Source organism: Pan troglodytes, chromosome 12 (assembly GCF_028858775.2).
Source record: "Pan troglodytes isolate AG18354 chromosome 12, NHGRI_mPanTro3-v2.0_pri, whole genome shotgun sequence".
In the NCBI taxonomy this organism is placed as follows: Eukaryota; Metazoa; Chordata; class Mammalia; order Primates; family Hominidae; genus Pan; species Pan troglodytes.
This window is the reverse complement of record NC_072410.2, coordinates 117,167,292-117,181,135: the sequence shown is the minus strand read 5'-3', so window position 1 is coordinate 117,181,135 and position 13,844 is coordinate 117,167,292. Positions and strand designations below refer to the sequence as shown.

The 13,844-nt window shown below is 46.8% G+C and overlaps 1 protein-coding gene across 1 annotated transcript; it reads left to right on the top strand.

Annotated features, from left to right (window-relative positions):
- The first annotated feature begins 730 nt into the window (after positions 1-730).
- SOX11 (SRY-box transcription factor 11) lies at positions 731-9,751 on the top strand. The gene has a single exon (XM_009441951.5). It carries the CDS (start codon positions 1,087-1,089, stop codon positions 2,410-2,412), a length of 1,326 nt encoding a protein of 441 aa, XP_009440226.2. The 5' UTR covers positions 731-1,086; the 3' UTR covers positions 2,413-9,751.
- The last annotated feature ends 4,093 nt before the right edge of the window (positions 9,752-13,844 follow it).

Genomic DNA, 13,844 nt, shown 5'->3' with positions numbered 1-13,844 from the left:
CAAAACAGAAAAATGCAAAACGGGGGAGGGAGCTTACCGCCTCTCGAGCTTTAAATTGATTTATTTGCCTTACAAAAAGGGAGAAAGGGAAAAGGAGAGCAGAGCCCACGTGCCGGGAAGGTTGTTGTCTTCAAGCGCCACCTTCCGTCGGCCAGGGCCGCCGCGGGGCTACCGGGCGGGCTCGGGGCGGCGACGCGGGGGAGCGGCCGAGCCCCGCGAGGGGCTCGCCGGGGAGCAGCTGCGCCCACCCCGGGGCAGGCCGGGCGCGGCTGACCGCGAGCCGGGCGGAGGCCGCCGTCTCAGGCTGGGCGCGTGCCCGAGTATGTGCACCCGGGGAGTGAGCGCGCGCCGTCCGCTGTCGCCGTCGGGCCTCCCGGGGACTGGGCACAAAGGCGCGCGGGGCCTCTCCCGGGACCCGGTCCTCGGTTAGCGCCGGCGCCCGAACCATCCCGGTTCGCCCCGGGCCGCCCGCTCCCCGTGGTGCCGCGCGCCGCTTCCGAGCATCCCGGGAACAGGCGCATCTGTGCACACACGCGGATTTTTTAAAAATAACATATTTCTAGACATGCCTCCTCTCCCCCCACCCCCATCTTTGCAAAGCAGCCCGGAGGGCGGGGTGGAGGGGCGGGGCCTCCGAGTTAATAAAGGAAGATGGGCGGAGCCGGCCCCCAGCCATTGGCTAGCTGGGGGAGTGATGTCACCCATATGACACCCTGATAACTAGTTGAGAGAGAGACCTCAACTTTTTGCAGAAGGAGCGCGCGCGCCTGGGAGAGCTCGGGGTCCGGCGCTTGCGGTAGGAGCCACGAGCCGGAGAGAGGGGTCCCGGGCTGCCTCGACCGCCGTCGCCACCGCCTCTCCTGTCGCGACCGCAGCTCCCACCGCGCCGGCGGCCGTCGCCGCCGAAGCCACCACAGCCGCTGTGTGCAGCCTGGAAGGGGGGGCGGGGGGGAGGGGGGGAGCCGCGAAAGCGGGGTGCCGAGGACTTTGCAACTTGCCCAGGAAGGTGGAGGGGTGGGAGGGGGAGGGGGACCTCCGCACGAGACCCAGCGGCCCGGGTTGGAGCGTCCAGCCCTGCAGCGGATCATGGTGCAGCAGGCGGAGAGCTTGGAAGCGGAGAGCAACCTGCCCCGGGAGGCGCTGGACACGGAGGAGGGCGAATTCATGGCTTGCAGCCCGGTGGCCCTGGACGAGAGCGACCCAGACTGGTGCAAGACGGCGTCGGGCCACATCAAGCGGCCGATGAACGCGTTCATGGTATGGTCCAAGATCGAACGCAGGAAGATCATGGAGCAGTCTCCGGACATGCACAACGCCGAGATCTCCAAGAGGCTGGGCAAGCGCTGGAAAATGCTGAAGGACAGCGAGAAGATCCCGTTCATCCGGGAGGCGGAGCGGCTGCGGCTCAAGCACATGGCCGACTACCCCGACTACAAGTACCGGCCCCGGAAAAAGCCCAAAATGGACCCCTCGGCCAAGCCCAGCGCCAGCCAGAGCCCAGAGAAGAGCGCGGCCGGCGGCGGCGGCGGGAGCGCGGGCGGAGGCGCGGGCGGTGCCAAGACCTCCAAGGGCTCCAGCAAGAAATGCGGCAAGCTCAAGGCCCCCGCGGCCGCCGGCGCCAAGGCGGGCGCGGGCAAGGCGGCCCAGTCCGGGGACTACGGGGGCGCGGGCGACGACTACGTGCTGGGCAGCCTGCGCGTGAGCGGCTCGGGCGGCGGCGGCGCGGGCAAGACGGTCAAGTGCGTGTTTCTGGATGAGGACGACGACGACGACGACGACGAGGAGGAGCTGCAGCTGCAGATCAAACAGGAGCCGGACGAGGAGGACGAGGAACCACCGCACCAGCAGCTCCTGCAGCCGCCGGGGCAGCAGCCGTCGCAGCTGCTGAGACGCTACAACGTCGCCAAAGTGCCCGCCAGCCCTACGCTGAGCAGCTCGGCGGAGTCCCCCGAGGGAGCGAGCCTCTACGACGAGGTGCGGGCCGGCGCAACCTCGGGCGCCGGGGGCGGCAGCCGCCTCTACTACAGCTTCAAGAACATCACCAAGCAGCACCCGCCGCCGCTCGCGCAGCCCGCGCTGTCGCCCGCGTCCTCGCGCTCGGTGTCCACCTCCTCGTCCAGCAGCAGCGGCAGCAGCAGCGGCAGCAGCGGCGAGGACGCCGACGACCTGATGTTCGACCTGAGCTTGAATTTCTCCCAAAGCGCGCACAGCGCCAGCGAGCAGCAGCTGGGGGGCGGCGCGGCGGCCGGGAACCTGTCCCTGTCGCTGGTGGATAAGGATTTGGATTCGTTCAGCGAGGGCAGCCTGGGCTCCCACTTCGAGTTCCCCGACTACTGCACGCCGGAGCTGAGCGAGATGATCGCGGGGGACTGGCTGGAGGCGAACTTCTCCGACCTGGTGTTCACATATTGAAAGGCGCCCGCTGCTCGCTCTTTCTCTCGGAGGGTGCAGAGCTGGGTTCCTTGGGAGGAAGTTGTAGTGGTGATGATGATGATGATGATAATGATGATGATGATGGTGGTGTTGATGGTGGCGGTGGTAGGGTGGAGGGGAGAGAAGAAGATGCTGATGATATTGATAAGATGTCGTGACGCAAAGAAATTGGAAAACATGATGAAAATTTTGGTGGAGTTAAAGTGAAATGAGTAGTTTTTAAACATTTTTCCTGTCCTTTTTTTGTCCCCCCTCCCTTCCTTTATCGTGTCTCAAGGTAGTTGCATACCTAGTCTGGAGTTGTGATTTTTTTCCCAAAAAATGTGTTTTTGTAATTACTATTTCTTTTTCCTGAAATTCGTGATTGCAACAAAGGCAGAGGGGGCGGGGCGGGGGAGGGGAGGTAGGACCCGCTCCGGAAGGCGCTGTTTGAAGCTTGTCGGTCTTTGAAGTCTGGAAGACGTCTGCAGAGGACCCTTTTGGCAGCACAACTGTTACTCTAGGGAGTTGGTGGAGATATTTTTTTTTTTTTCTTAAGAGAACTTAAAGAACTGGTGATTTTTTTTTAACAAAAAAAGGGACCATTACAACTTTTGTTAATTTAATTTTTTTTTTTTTTTTTTTTTTTTTTTTTTTGGAGGGAGAAAACTGATGTCTTCTATGCATCCGATTCTTAACAAAACTGCAGGGAGCTTGAAAAAATGCAGACTGTACAAACGCTTACAAAAAAAAAAAAACTGTGAACTGACTTAAGATCAGAGTTTACTTTTCAGATCAAATTGTTTATGGTTTTACAAATGTGATTTCTACTTGCCAACTTTTTTTTTGTAACTTGTTCCCTTATACCTCCTTGATTGAATACCAGACAGCCTAGACCTCAGTACAAAAGGTATTGAAACATTTTTGATACATAACAGACCTCAGTCTTTTTTAAAAATTAATATATTTTCAGGCGTATTTTTGTACAGTGAAAAGGGAACATTCTTGCTGTGTTTTTTCAGTAAGACTTTCAGGCACTTCTTCCCTTTTGATTTCTTTTTTTTCCTCTGTTTTTTAGCATGCAAGTATGTTGGTACGTTATGTCCTGGTTTAAAAAGGATTAAAATTTTAAAATAATCCTTGCATCTAAAGGCCTTGTGGTTTAAAAAAAAAAAGCAAACTTTTTTTTGTACAGCTATAGTAGAGATTTGTTCAATATTTGTAGGTAAAGATTTATTGAAAATGGTGATATAGACCTCAGAGCTGTTATCTTAGTTTAAAGATTGTATATGTACTGTACTATAGTAGGACTTTATGTATCTCATACGCTGTGATGTGGATGGGGCCCCAGATGGAAGGTTTGAAACTGGATTCTCGATTTTTAGCAAAAAAGAAAAAAAAAAGGCACATAGTTTAAAAAGTTTCTCATTTTGTGCAATATAATCTAAATAAAGTACAGACCATCTGCATATTTTGTAGCAAATGGTGGCAAAGCAGACTCAATGCACTGTCGACATCATTGCTTGTTTTTTGTTTTTTTTTTTTTTTTTGTGCTGGAAGTCTGTATCTTGACAATTTTAATAAATCAGCTGGAACTGATAGAAACTCGCATCGCCAATAGTCTCTATGGAAGTCAAACTGGAGGTTCTGCTGTCGCAGAGCATTCGGTGGTGAGGCTGTTGTGTGCGCGGATGAGGGGAGGTGGCAGGAGAGAATTCTACATTTAGGGGGTTAGGCTGAAAAGTGTTCAATTAGCAGGCTGATTTCTTTTTCCTCTTTCGCTAGTTGTGAAAGACAGGGGAAGGGTGTTCTTTCTCTCTGCCCTCCCTTTCCATCTCCAGCTCCCCATTTCCTTTCTCACCTCCTCCTCCACTCCCTGCCTCTTCTCCCCACCCATCCTGGCGGGCGGGCTGCGCGGAGGCTCGGGAGCTGGCCGGGGAGGGGCGGATGGAGGGGCCTGGGTTGCCAGCTCGCTTGGTCGGGGTCCTGTTCGCTGGGGCTTGTGTGTTCTCTGCGGCGGGCCGCGTCCCTGCTGAGCCTCGCGGTGACAGCCGCCTTTGGCAGCGAGGGCTCGGGGCACTTCTATCCCCGCCTCTCAAAGGGTGGGGACAGCCGTTACCAGATTTGAATTTTTTCTGTTCTTTATTTTTAACGCTGCATCTTCGCGTGTGCTCAGAGGTGGTTGTTGGCGGAGAACGCCGCCGCAGTGTTTGACCTCTAGCGGTGAAGGGGGAAGGGGAAGAGGAAAGGAGAGAAGTGGTCGGTGTCTGTTTCCTTCTGTCCCCCGGGGCCGTGGAGCTGTCGGAGGGAAGGAGGACGATGCAGGGCCGCACGGGGCGCGGGGCGCGGCGGGACCCAGGCTACGAGCGGGAGGGAGGCGGGAGTCGGGGGAAGACGCGGCAGGCCGGCCGAGGGCACCCCGAGGAACATGGCATGGCCTCTGTGCGATCCGAGTCGCGGTCTCCGGGGTGCCTGGGAGGGCCGAACCACTGGTGAGGGCGTGGGGAGCAGGGGGTGGCAGAGGGCACCCGGGCGGTAGCCCGGGACGCACAAGGCAGAGCCCTGACGCTCCGGGTCCCCGTGCCTGGCTCTTCTTGCCTCGCCACCGCGTGCTCCTGGGCGCGCCCCGCCGCGGGCCCTTGAGGCGCGCGGAGACACCAGCGCTGGCTTCCCGGGCCCGCGGGCCGGGGAGGGAAGCCTCGGGGCTGCGGGGTGAGAGGAAGAAAGCAAACCCGGGGAGCAGGCGGCTGCCGCACCCGCGCACCTCGGGCCCTCACCACGCCCTCCCCGCGCGCCGGCTCAGGGGCTGCCCCGGAATCAGCTCCCCGGGGCCGCCGCAACAAAGGTGGATCCGCATCTTGATTGTTCTCCGGGAGCCTCCTGGGGGCTCCGGCGGCGGCGCGGGCGCGACCCATCCCGCTGGCGCTCCCCGCTCGCTGAGCACCGTTTGCCTGTCCACACCCCCTCGCTCCCCACCATTTTTTCCTGACCGGCCTGTGTCCCCGAGCCCTCGCGGCAGGCCCGAGCAGGCGATCGCGGCCGGGCACGCGCGCCCCGGGCTCCCGCCCCCCTTCCGAGCATCCGCCGCCTCTTTTCTGCTGGGTCCGGGAGGAGGGAGGCTGGGAGGCCGCTCGGGGCCCAGCGTGCCAGCCCCGGAGTTCAGCCTCCCGAGCTGCGGCGCCCGCAGCGGAGGAGGTTTGCAGTGGCTGATTGAAACTCACTGCAAAATCACCACGACTCTTTCACCTACTGAAATGATTGACCGAGGTTTGGCCTTCCATTTTTACTGAGATTTGGCGAGACCGAATGGAAGCGTCCGCACAGTAACTGCAGCTGCTAGGCCAGAGGGGCCCCGGCGCCCTTCCCGCCTCCCCTCCCGCTTGCTTTTGCCTTACTAGATCTTACCACCACCCCACCCCCGGGCCCCCGACTGAGAACTCGGGCCTCTCACCCGCCCCCCAGCCTCCCGCTCTGGGCGAGCCTCCTCCCCAGCCCCCACCCCTGGGATGCGAAGCTAGTGCAGATGGACAGGTTTCTTTTCTGTGGCTTTTTCCTTTCGATAAACCATCAGATTTCAGTAGTACATTTGGGAAAAGAAGGGGCTGATGGCGTTAACCAGGTTCTCAATATAGAACTGGATTTCTGGAGTTGTTTACCTTACCCCACACCCCCTCAACATGTAGACTAATGCAGCCATTGGTGGTACATTTATTTTAGCCACGAATAATTGAACCAGCGGTTTACAATTGACACTTGCTCCGTGCTGGTGATTTTATGTGGCAGCCCTCTGCTGCAGTTCCGAAACTTGTTGGCAACGTAAAGCCATTGATAGGCTGATCTATGTATTTTGAAAACCCGAAAACTTGGCATGTATTTTCTGTTTTAATCATAGATGAATCTTGGACATTTTCTGTGGTGAGGTGGAAACTTTAAGTAAATTAGTAAAGTAATAATTTGGCTTCAGAATGGGAAGAGATAGTCAAGATTTTTTTTTTTAAAGCCATGTGGCCTAACTTGATACAAAAATAAAAGTAATTGTTTGGCAATCTAAATTTAAAACCTGTTAGAACTCAGGACAGGCGCTTCAATGCGCTTTTTAACAATATTTAAGGCTGTTTTGATGAGTGCGTTGTGAGAATCATCTTAATGAATTCTTTATTGAATGTCTAAAACATAATATAATACACACGGTATTCTTGCCACTGGATAGTCTTCAATAAAAGTTTAATTGATTTTTTTTTGTTGTTGGTCTCTTAAGTAAGTCTTATTTTTAACTAAGCATTGACAGAATATCTTAAAATGGTAACCTGGGGGTGGGGGGTGGGTGCTTTGTGCACGGCAGCCTAGCCAGTGGGGATCCTGCTGTTTATTATAAGTAGTTCACAGACTCTGATGGCATTTTGGCAAGCTTTCCATCTTTAAGAAATTGAACCAGCATTCTCTTATTAATTCTTTAAACTGTGGAAGTAATTTCCAGTTCTTACACTCTGATATGCATCCCTTTTATTTAAAAAAAAATGCTAATAAAAGGCAGTGTACTTAAACTGTGCTTTGCAAATATTATGTATGTTATGAATGACTACAGACACTGGGCAAATTATTTGTAGAATGATTATCCTTTAGCTAGAGAAAGAAATCATTACAACTCTTTTGGGCAGAGATGTTTCTTTTTAATGTTAATCAAGGGGAAGTGATTTAAATATGCATAAATGTAGCAGTCAGGGTGATTTAGTTGCTTTTTTCATGAAAGAAAAAGACTCAAAAGACAAGACTTATTTTTCTCTTCTGGGACTTGAAATCATAATCATCTGATACTAGTACAGTACAAGAAATTTACATTTGTTTTTTACTTCAGAATTTAAGTGACTTTTGCCCAAGGAATTTGAGAAATAAGGCAAATAAGTTGCTCTATTTTAAAGTAGTCATTCAATATAAATATATTATATCAATCTTAACTTTTTTATTCTCTGATATGATTAATAATATGTATATTCTTACTTTTCTTCTAATGGGCATATGTATCCTTGTGGACACTTTGAGAGAGGTTTTCTTGGACTCTCCCATTTATAGAATCTTTATACTCTTTTACTGTGTGGTTCCCTGCTTTTAACAGATTTCTGAGGCAAATATATTTGTGCTTTTTTCTTATGTAGGAAGACCAGCGAAAATAGTTTACTGAGTTGTCAATTTTATCAGTAGATAAGAAACTTTCTTTATTACAGTTTCAGGGAAGATTTTTTCAGGATATTTCTCAGTTATTCTAAGGGCCAAATTTTGTAAAATTTCCATTAGGAATGTCAGTTTCAAATACCCTTTGTATAGCCTAAGCCTGTGAGGATAACAAGAATGAGCCTTACCTATCCTAACACAGGGATTTACAAGTTCCCAAAGTAACCGTCTCCATGTAACTCTTGACATACTTTTCTGAGATTTGGCTTATTTTTATTATTGGTTCTTTCTCACTGTTCATTCTATTTGATTTATTCTACAACATCCCCTTTTATTTGATGATCTGGAAAATTCTGCTCTTTGATAACAACTCAGGATTTTTTTGTTCAGTTTTGGGTTTTGCCCCTTCCTGTGGAGCCTACGTTTTCAACCACAATAAAGATGAAACAAAATTTATGAAACTGAGCTCTCTTCCATTTTACTTACTGCTGGCTTTTTTTTTTCCTTGATTCCTACCATACCTTCGTTTTTTTCATTGTATTTTTTTAACACTACCTATATCCATTAGCTGCCTAATTAGTTTTATCTGTTCCATGTGGATGCAGTGAGTTTATAAGAGAATTTCACAAACAAGTAGTTTTTTAGTGAACTTAAAATAAACAGAATTTTAAAGGAGACCTATTTTTATACTCAATAAAAGCACAAAAGTGCAGAAAGTATAAAACGGCTTACAAAGGGAGACACAAGTTCATAATGTTCCATGTATAAAAGTAATAACTTTATTGGGTAGAGATATTCTTACAAGATCTAGCACCTCTGCCAGTGCACAGATAGGACTGTTTTAAGTGATTTGGGAACTTCTGGTTGCCTGCAGTTGTGAACAGAGAACTTCTCTACAGAGAAACAAACCACTAAAAGCAATATGACCGAGTTGAGATGTGGTTTCCAATGAGCAATTGGTGAATTTAAGCAACCTGGATGTGCATATGTGGAGGCTCCCGTCTCACTGTTTGATCAAACTTCTTTTATGTAGTCACGTAGACTTGATTTTTTCTGCTGTGAAAATGAAAAAATAAAGCAATATGACAAAAAGTTTAAAAATGCATAAAAAATAGGATTTCCTCTAGGCTCCTCGAAGAGATTTTTTAAATATGATGCTTGTCTTACTTTCTTAGACACGTTACATTTCCCCTTCCAAAAAAAAAAAAAAAAAAAAAAAGGACAACTGGAAGTAATTTATCATATAAAGAATTTTGATCAAATAGATATTGACAAAGGGCCCTCTGTCACATTTTTCTTCATCCAGCTTTTGTTCAAAAACAGTATGCCTCCTCCCTTGAATCACATAGGGAGAAACGTTATACTCCATTCTCATTAATTTCCCATTTTGTCTACTTTTACTCTTGTACATACGTTGTGGGTTTAAGAGTCTTTTGCATTTGTTCTGTGACACCTTTTTTTGAATTGACTGTTTTAAAACGGAGGCCTATTTTTTCCGGTTTGGGACTCCTAGTGGTTATGGCATCCCATAATGCTTCGTGACGGCCACCAGGACAGAACCACCTGATGTTTTAGAGCAGTTTTCAGCATGACACTGTTAACAAGTGTGTATTTTCCAAGGCCACATGAAACTTACTTTCTTAGCCACTCCAGGTTTGGGAGCAGAAAAGCTGAAAAACCCTTTTGTGTAGAAGTCTGAGTGGTTTGTGGGGGGGACCTTTTTTAGAGTTTGCATGCCAGCGCACGACCTATTGCTGTGAAACAGAGAGAAGGTAAAGCTACCTGAGGCAGTGCGCTGGAGGATGAAGTGTTTGATAGCACTAGGGGGGAAAGAAAATGCATGGCAAAGTTTCGTCTTCTCGTAGACTATCTAGCATGCAGAGTGTAGTGTGTTGAAACGGTGTATGACATTGCTGTATCAAAGTTGTAAAATTAAGCATTATTTATTGAAAACTATGTATTTTTTTGTAAAAACCTGATCACATAGAGAGTATCAGTGGCTTGTGCTTGTGCTTCGATCGAACCAGCTTCTTGACCCACCCCCCCTTGGTATGCAGTGTTAATGCTCAGGGTTGAAAATAGTACACTCCAATGTCTCTTTTGCAAGAGTTTTTCACAGAGGATTACATTTGTTCAAAAGACTCTAATAAAATTGTGTGATCAATCTTCACTTGTGGTTTTTATGTGACTTTTTTCTAGTTTTGCATTTGATAACTGCTGTTTAATTCTGAAAATGTTGTCTCAAACCAGATGTCAGGGACAGGCTTGAAGATTCCTGATGTCTCAGCACCCAGCACGGCTGTCAGCCTCGGCAGGAGGAAGACCACGGAAAGTGAGTTTTCTGGGCAGGTTGGAGAGCTGCTGACAGTGGGAATGAGCATGGTGATTACATCTCAACATATTAAACTGGCTGATAGAGCGAATAAAACCACAGACAAAGTGTAGAGGGGTAGATTAACATGTTTTGTCAGAAATGTCTGAAGTAGAAAATGAAGGAAAAATATCAGGGGCAGTTGCTGCTATTGAATTCAATGCCAGCAAACTCCATTCCTCGGTGTCTTTTTTTTTTTTCCTATAAACAATTTACAGTGTAAATGTATTTTGACATAGAAATCATTCTGTATTGAGATTCTTGATATAAAATGCTTTTATGAGAGCCTGTAAGTGATCCTTGGAATTCTTATCAGATTTTTTAAAAGATGTGTTTACATGGTGAGTGTGTGTTGCATATTAAATTTGGTTTTGTAGAAACGTTTGTGTTGTATTGTAAAAAAATCTCAAAGTGCACAATTAACACAGCTGCTCTTAGGTTCTTGGTTATGTCAATTTCCACTACAGACCAAAGAACAAACATCGGACCTATCTATGGCAACTTTTTCTAATAATTACATCATTTATTCAATGTCTTGGCCTCATTTCAGAATATTTTTGAATGTCTTTCATCTTGGTAGGATTTTATTTTTATTTACCTTTTGAAGGAAACAAAACATAGACCCTGTAGAATTTTTATCTAGCAAAGAAGTTCCTTGCAATGAACACTAATAGATCCTCAATATGTGTCAAATTCCCCATTGGGACTCCTTGTACTATTTGCTATACAATTTGCCTTTCAGTGATGTGGTGTTTTTCTTAAATAGATTTTTTTTTTCTAAAATTTAATAAATTTATTGACACCTGTGGTTAAAATGTCACTGATACAATTTTTAAGAAAACGTAAAATGTTGAAACATTGATCTTCTCCCAGTAAATCTAGGAGTGAAAGGAAGAGTTGAAGGGATCTTTCCTTCAGTGATAGCTTATCTATAGATGTCCTAAATATAGTCTACGCTCACACAATGTCATGATCCAAATATGGATAGTAATAGCCTTGTCAGAGAATATGTTGGTTCTCCTCAAAAGTAAATTCTTTCATAAAATGAATAGCTTGGTGAACTTGGAAAAATTGAATCCTGATTATAACATTGGTCAGAGCACATACTATTTCATTAAAAAGGCCATTCTTTCGGTGTGTTGAGAACATGGAGAGTAGAAAGAGGTCCTAGCAGAGCAGCTCATCATGCCACTTTATATTGAGTCTTTTGATAGCACTGAATTGCAAAGCTACACATTTTGTGACCTACCATCAGACAACTGAATCTAACCATTAAAGGCAGTACATGAGAAAAAAGTTAGGAGAGATAAGATTTTTTGAACCTTTAAAGATTTCTTTCTGTTAAATAGTCACCAAGGTGCGTTTAGCCTGTGTTTAAATACCATAGGTGCCAATCATTTCTGCCATCCTTATTCTGTTCTGAAGGATTTTGCAAACTCACATTTCCAGCTGGACTAAATGACCATGTTCCACCCAGTGCCCCTTGGCTACTAACCAAACAGCAGCTCATGGACAATAGGCTTGCTCAGAACCTGGGACTCACTCAGTCTGTCCTAAGATTTGAACTGCACTAATAACCAGACTCCTCAGTCCCAGATTTGCAGTTAAGAAACACACACACAGGCCTAGTTCTTGGTGAGAGTGGAGTTAGGAGGCCAAGAGGAACTCTGAAGCTTGAGGTAGCCGTAGCCACCACAAGCTGAAATGAGGAGGTTGGAAACATGAGGAAAACCTAGAAAGCAGAGAAATCATAAGGGAGAACCACAGGAGCCCTGAGAGGAGGAATCTGGGGTATCTGGGAGAGGCGGGCTTTGGCAGCCCTCTGCCCCAGCTCCATGGGGTTTCCTGCAGCAGATCTGTGGCCAAGCTGCTGGCAGACTGGGAGGTATTTGGCTCTTCCTTGTTACTAACAAAAACATATTTTTTTGTTTGAATGGCAACAAAGCCAGACAAAAAATTACATTCCCTTTCCTCCCTTGCAGAGATAGATGACCATGTGACCAGGAAAACCCCTCTACAAGGAGGCATACATAGTGGGTATGCACCTTTCTGCATTTGTTTCTTCCTTCCATCTGGGATGTAGGTGAGATGGTTTGAGCTGCAGGTGTGATCTTATGATCAGGAAAGAGGAAAAAGAAATTTCAGATTCCTTGACCAGCCATGACAAACTTGAGCCACTGAATCACTGCCAACTGCTGCGTTGTGTTTGAGTAAGCTACGGTTACTTGGATGTAAGTGTAGCCAAACCAAAACTCTAAAAAACTTCTATTTTCCTGAGATTATTTGAGTGGATTTGTGTTTCTCTTCCCCCATTGAGTAAAACTACAAAGAGTTTAAATAGCTGAAGAGGGAGGAGGATGTTTTAAACACTGTATTGGTATTAAAATATTAATACATGGGGAGACTTTAGTGAAACTCACAAAAGTTGATGAAAATATTTTTTAAAAAGGTAAAGAGAAAAAGAAAGAAATGTCAAGAATTTGTACAATCACAAATAGGACACCAGATTTCCACTTACATTTTATGTTTATTTTATATAAATATTTTGATTAAGATTTGTTTGAGAATTGCTTATACATTTGCAGAGCTTCTCAGCTTGGTGATGATACAAGATCACTCTTTGTCTTCACATCTCAAGCATTTCCTGATTCCATTGCCAGCATGTACCTCTTCTAGGTGAATAGTTGCTCACTAATCTAATCCTGTCAGATTAAATTAATCTTCACTTGATTCGGTAGATGGCATCTTCAAAATGAAGGGGCCCTCAGATACTATTTACTCCCATTTTTTCCCAACAGTTAAAAATTTTGGTTTTCCAACTCATAGAATAGTGCAAGCAATAGACATTGAACACCAGGAAGGGTGAGAGGGCAGGAGAGGGATGAGGGGTGAGAAATTACTTATTGGGCACAATGTACATTATTTGGGAGATGGTTACAATAAAAGCCCAGGCTTTACAACTACACAATATTTCTATGTAACAAAACTGCACTGGTACCCCTTAAATTTATACAAAATAAATAAGACATGGAAGGCCAATGTAAGCATGCTTTCTTGAAAAAAGAAAGAATATCAAAGTAATATATTTAGAGTGGTGAATTGAGAACCTGAAGAAAGAGCCAGAAAAAAAAAATTATTAACAAGGTGGCTATAAAAAGCAAACAAAAAGCTAAAAAGTCTGGGATCATTTAGTTTAAAGATAAACATCTCTACTCAAATGACCCCTGAGTGCATCACTGTGTTAGATAATGTTACAAAGATCAGTGTTTATAATATTGACACTAACTTCTCAGAAGATGCTTGCATCGTGTTCATTATGGCCTATTTACGGAGGCAGGGAAGTATGAAATCTTGCTTAAGTATTCTACCGGACATTTTAAATGGAACAAAAAGTTTAGGAAGAATCACTTTTGGCAAAACCCTCTCACTTGAGAATATTCTCTAAATGAACGTATTTTTGGTCCAAGAGCTAGCAGAAGATAACACAGGGAAGGAGCTTTGCTTTGTGGGCACTAAAGAGGTAGAATAGAATACTCCAGTGAAGTCACCCCATGTGACTGAGATCCTACAATTCAGTCCGAGTCTGCATAATCCAGAGGATGGAGCAGAGGCAGATGAGATGGCTACAAAACTGATGGGAATGAGGAGTGCCAGCCCAGCCCCAAGAAGGAAGGCTGGGGTGGCGGAGCCAAGGAGGCCGGGATGGAGGATCCAGGGAGGCTGGTGTGGAGGAGCTGAGAAGGGGTGGAGGAGCTGGGTGGCTGGGGTGGAGGAGCTGAGAAGGGGTGAAGGAGCTAGGGAGGCCAGGGTGGAAGAGTTGAGACCTAGGTGGAGGAGCTGGGGAGGCTGGGGTGAAGGAGCTGGGAGGCTGGGGTGGAGAAGCTGGGGGTAC

Coding starts and splice junctions, on each gene's coding strand:
- SOX11 (XM_009441951.5), top strand. CDS start 1,087: ATGGTGCAGCAGGCGGAGAGCTTGGAAGCGGAGAGCAACCTGCCCCGG.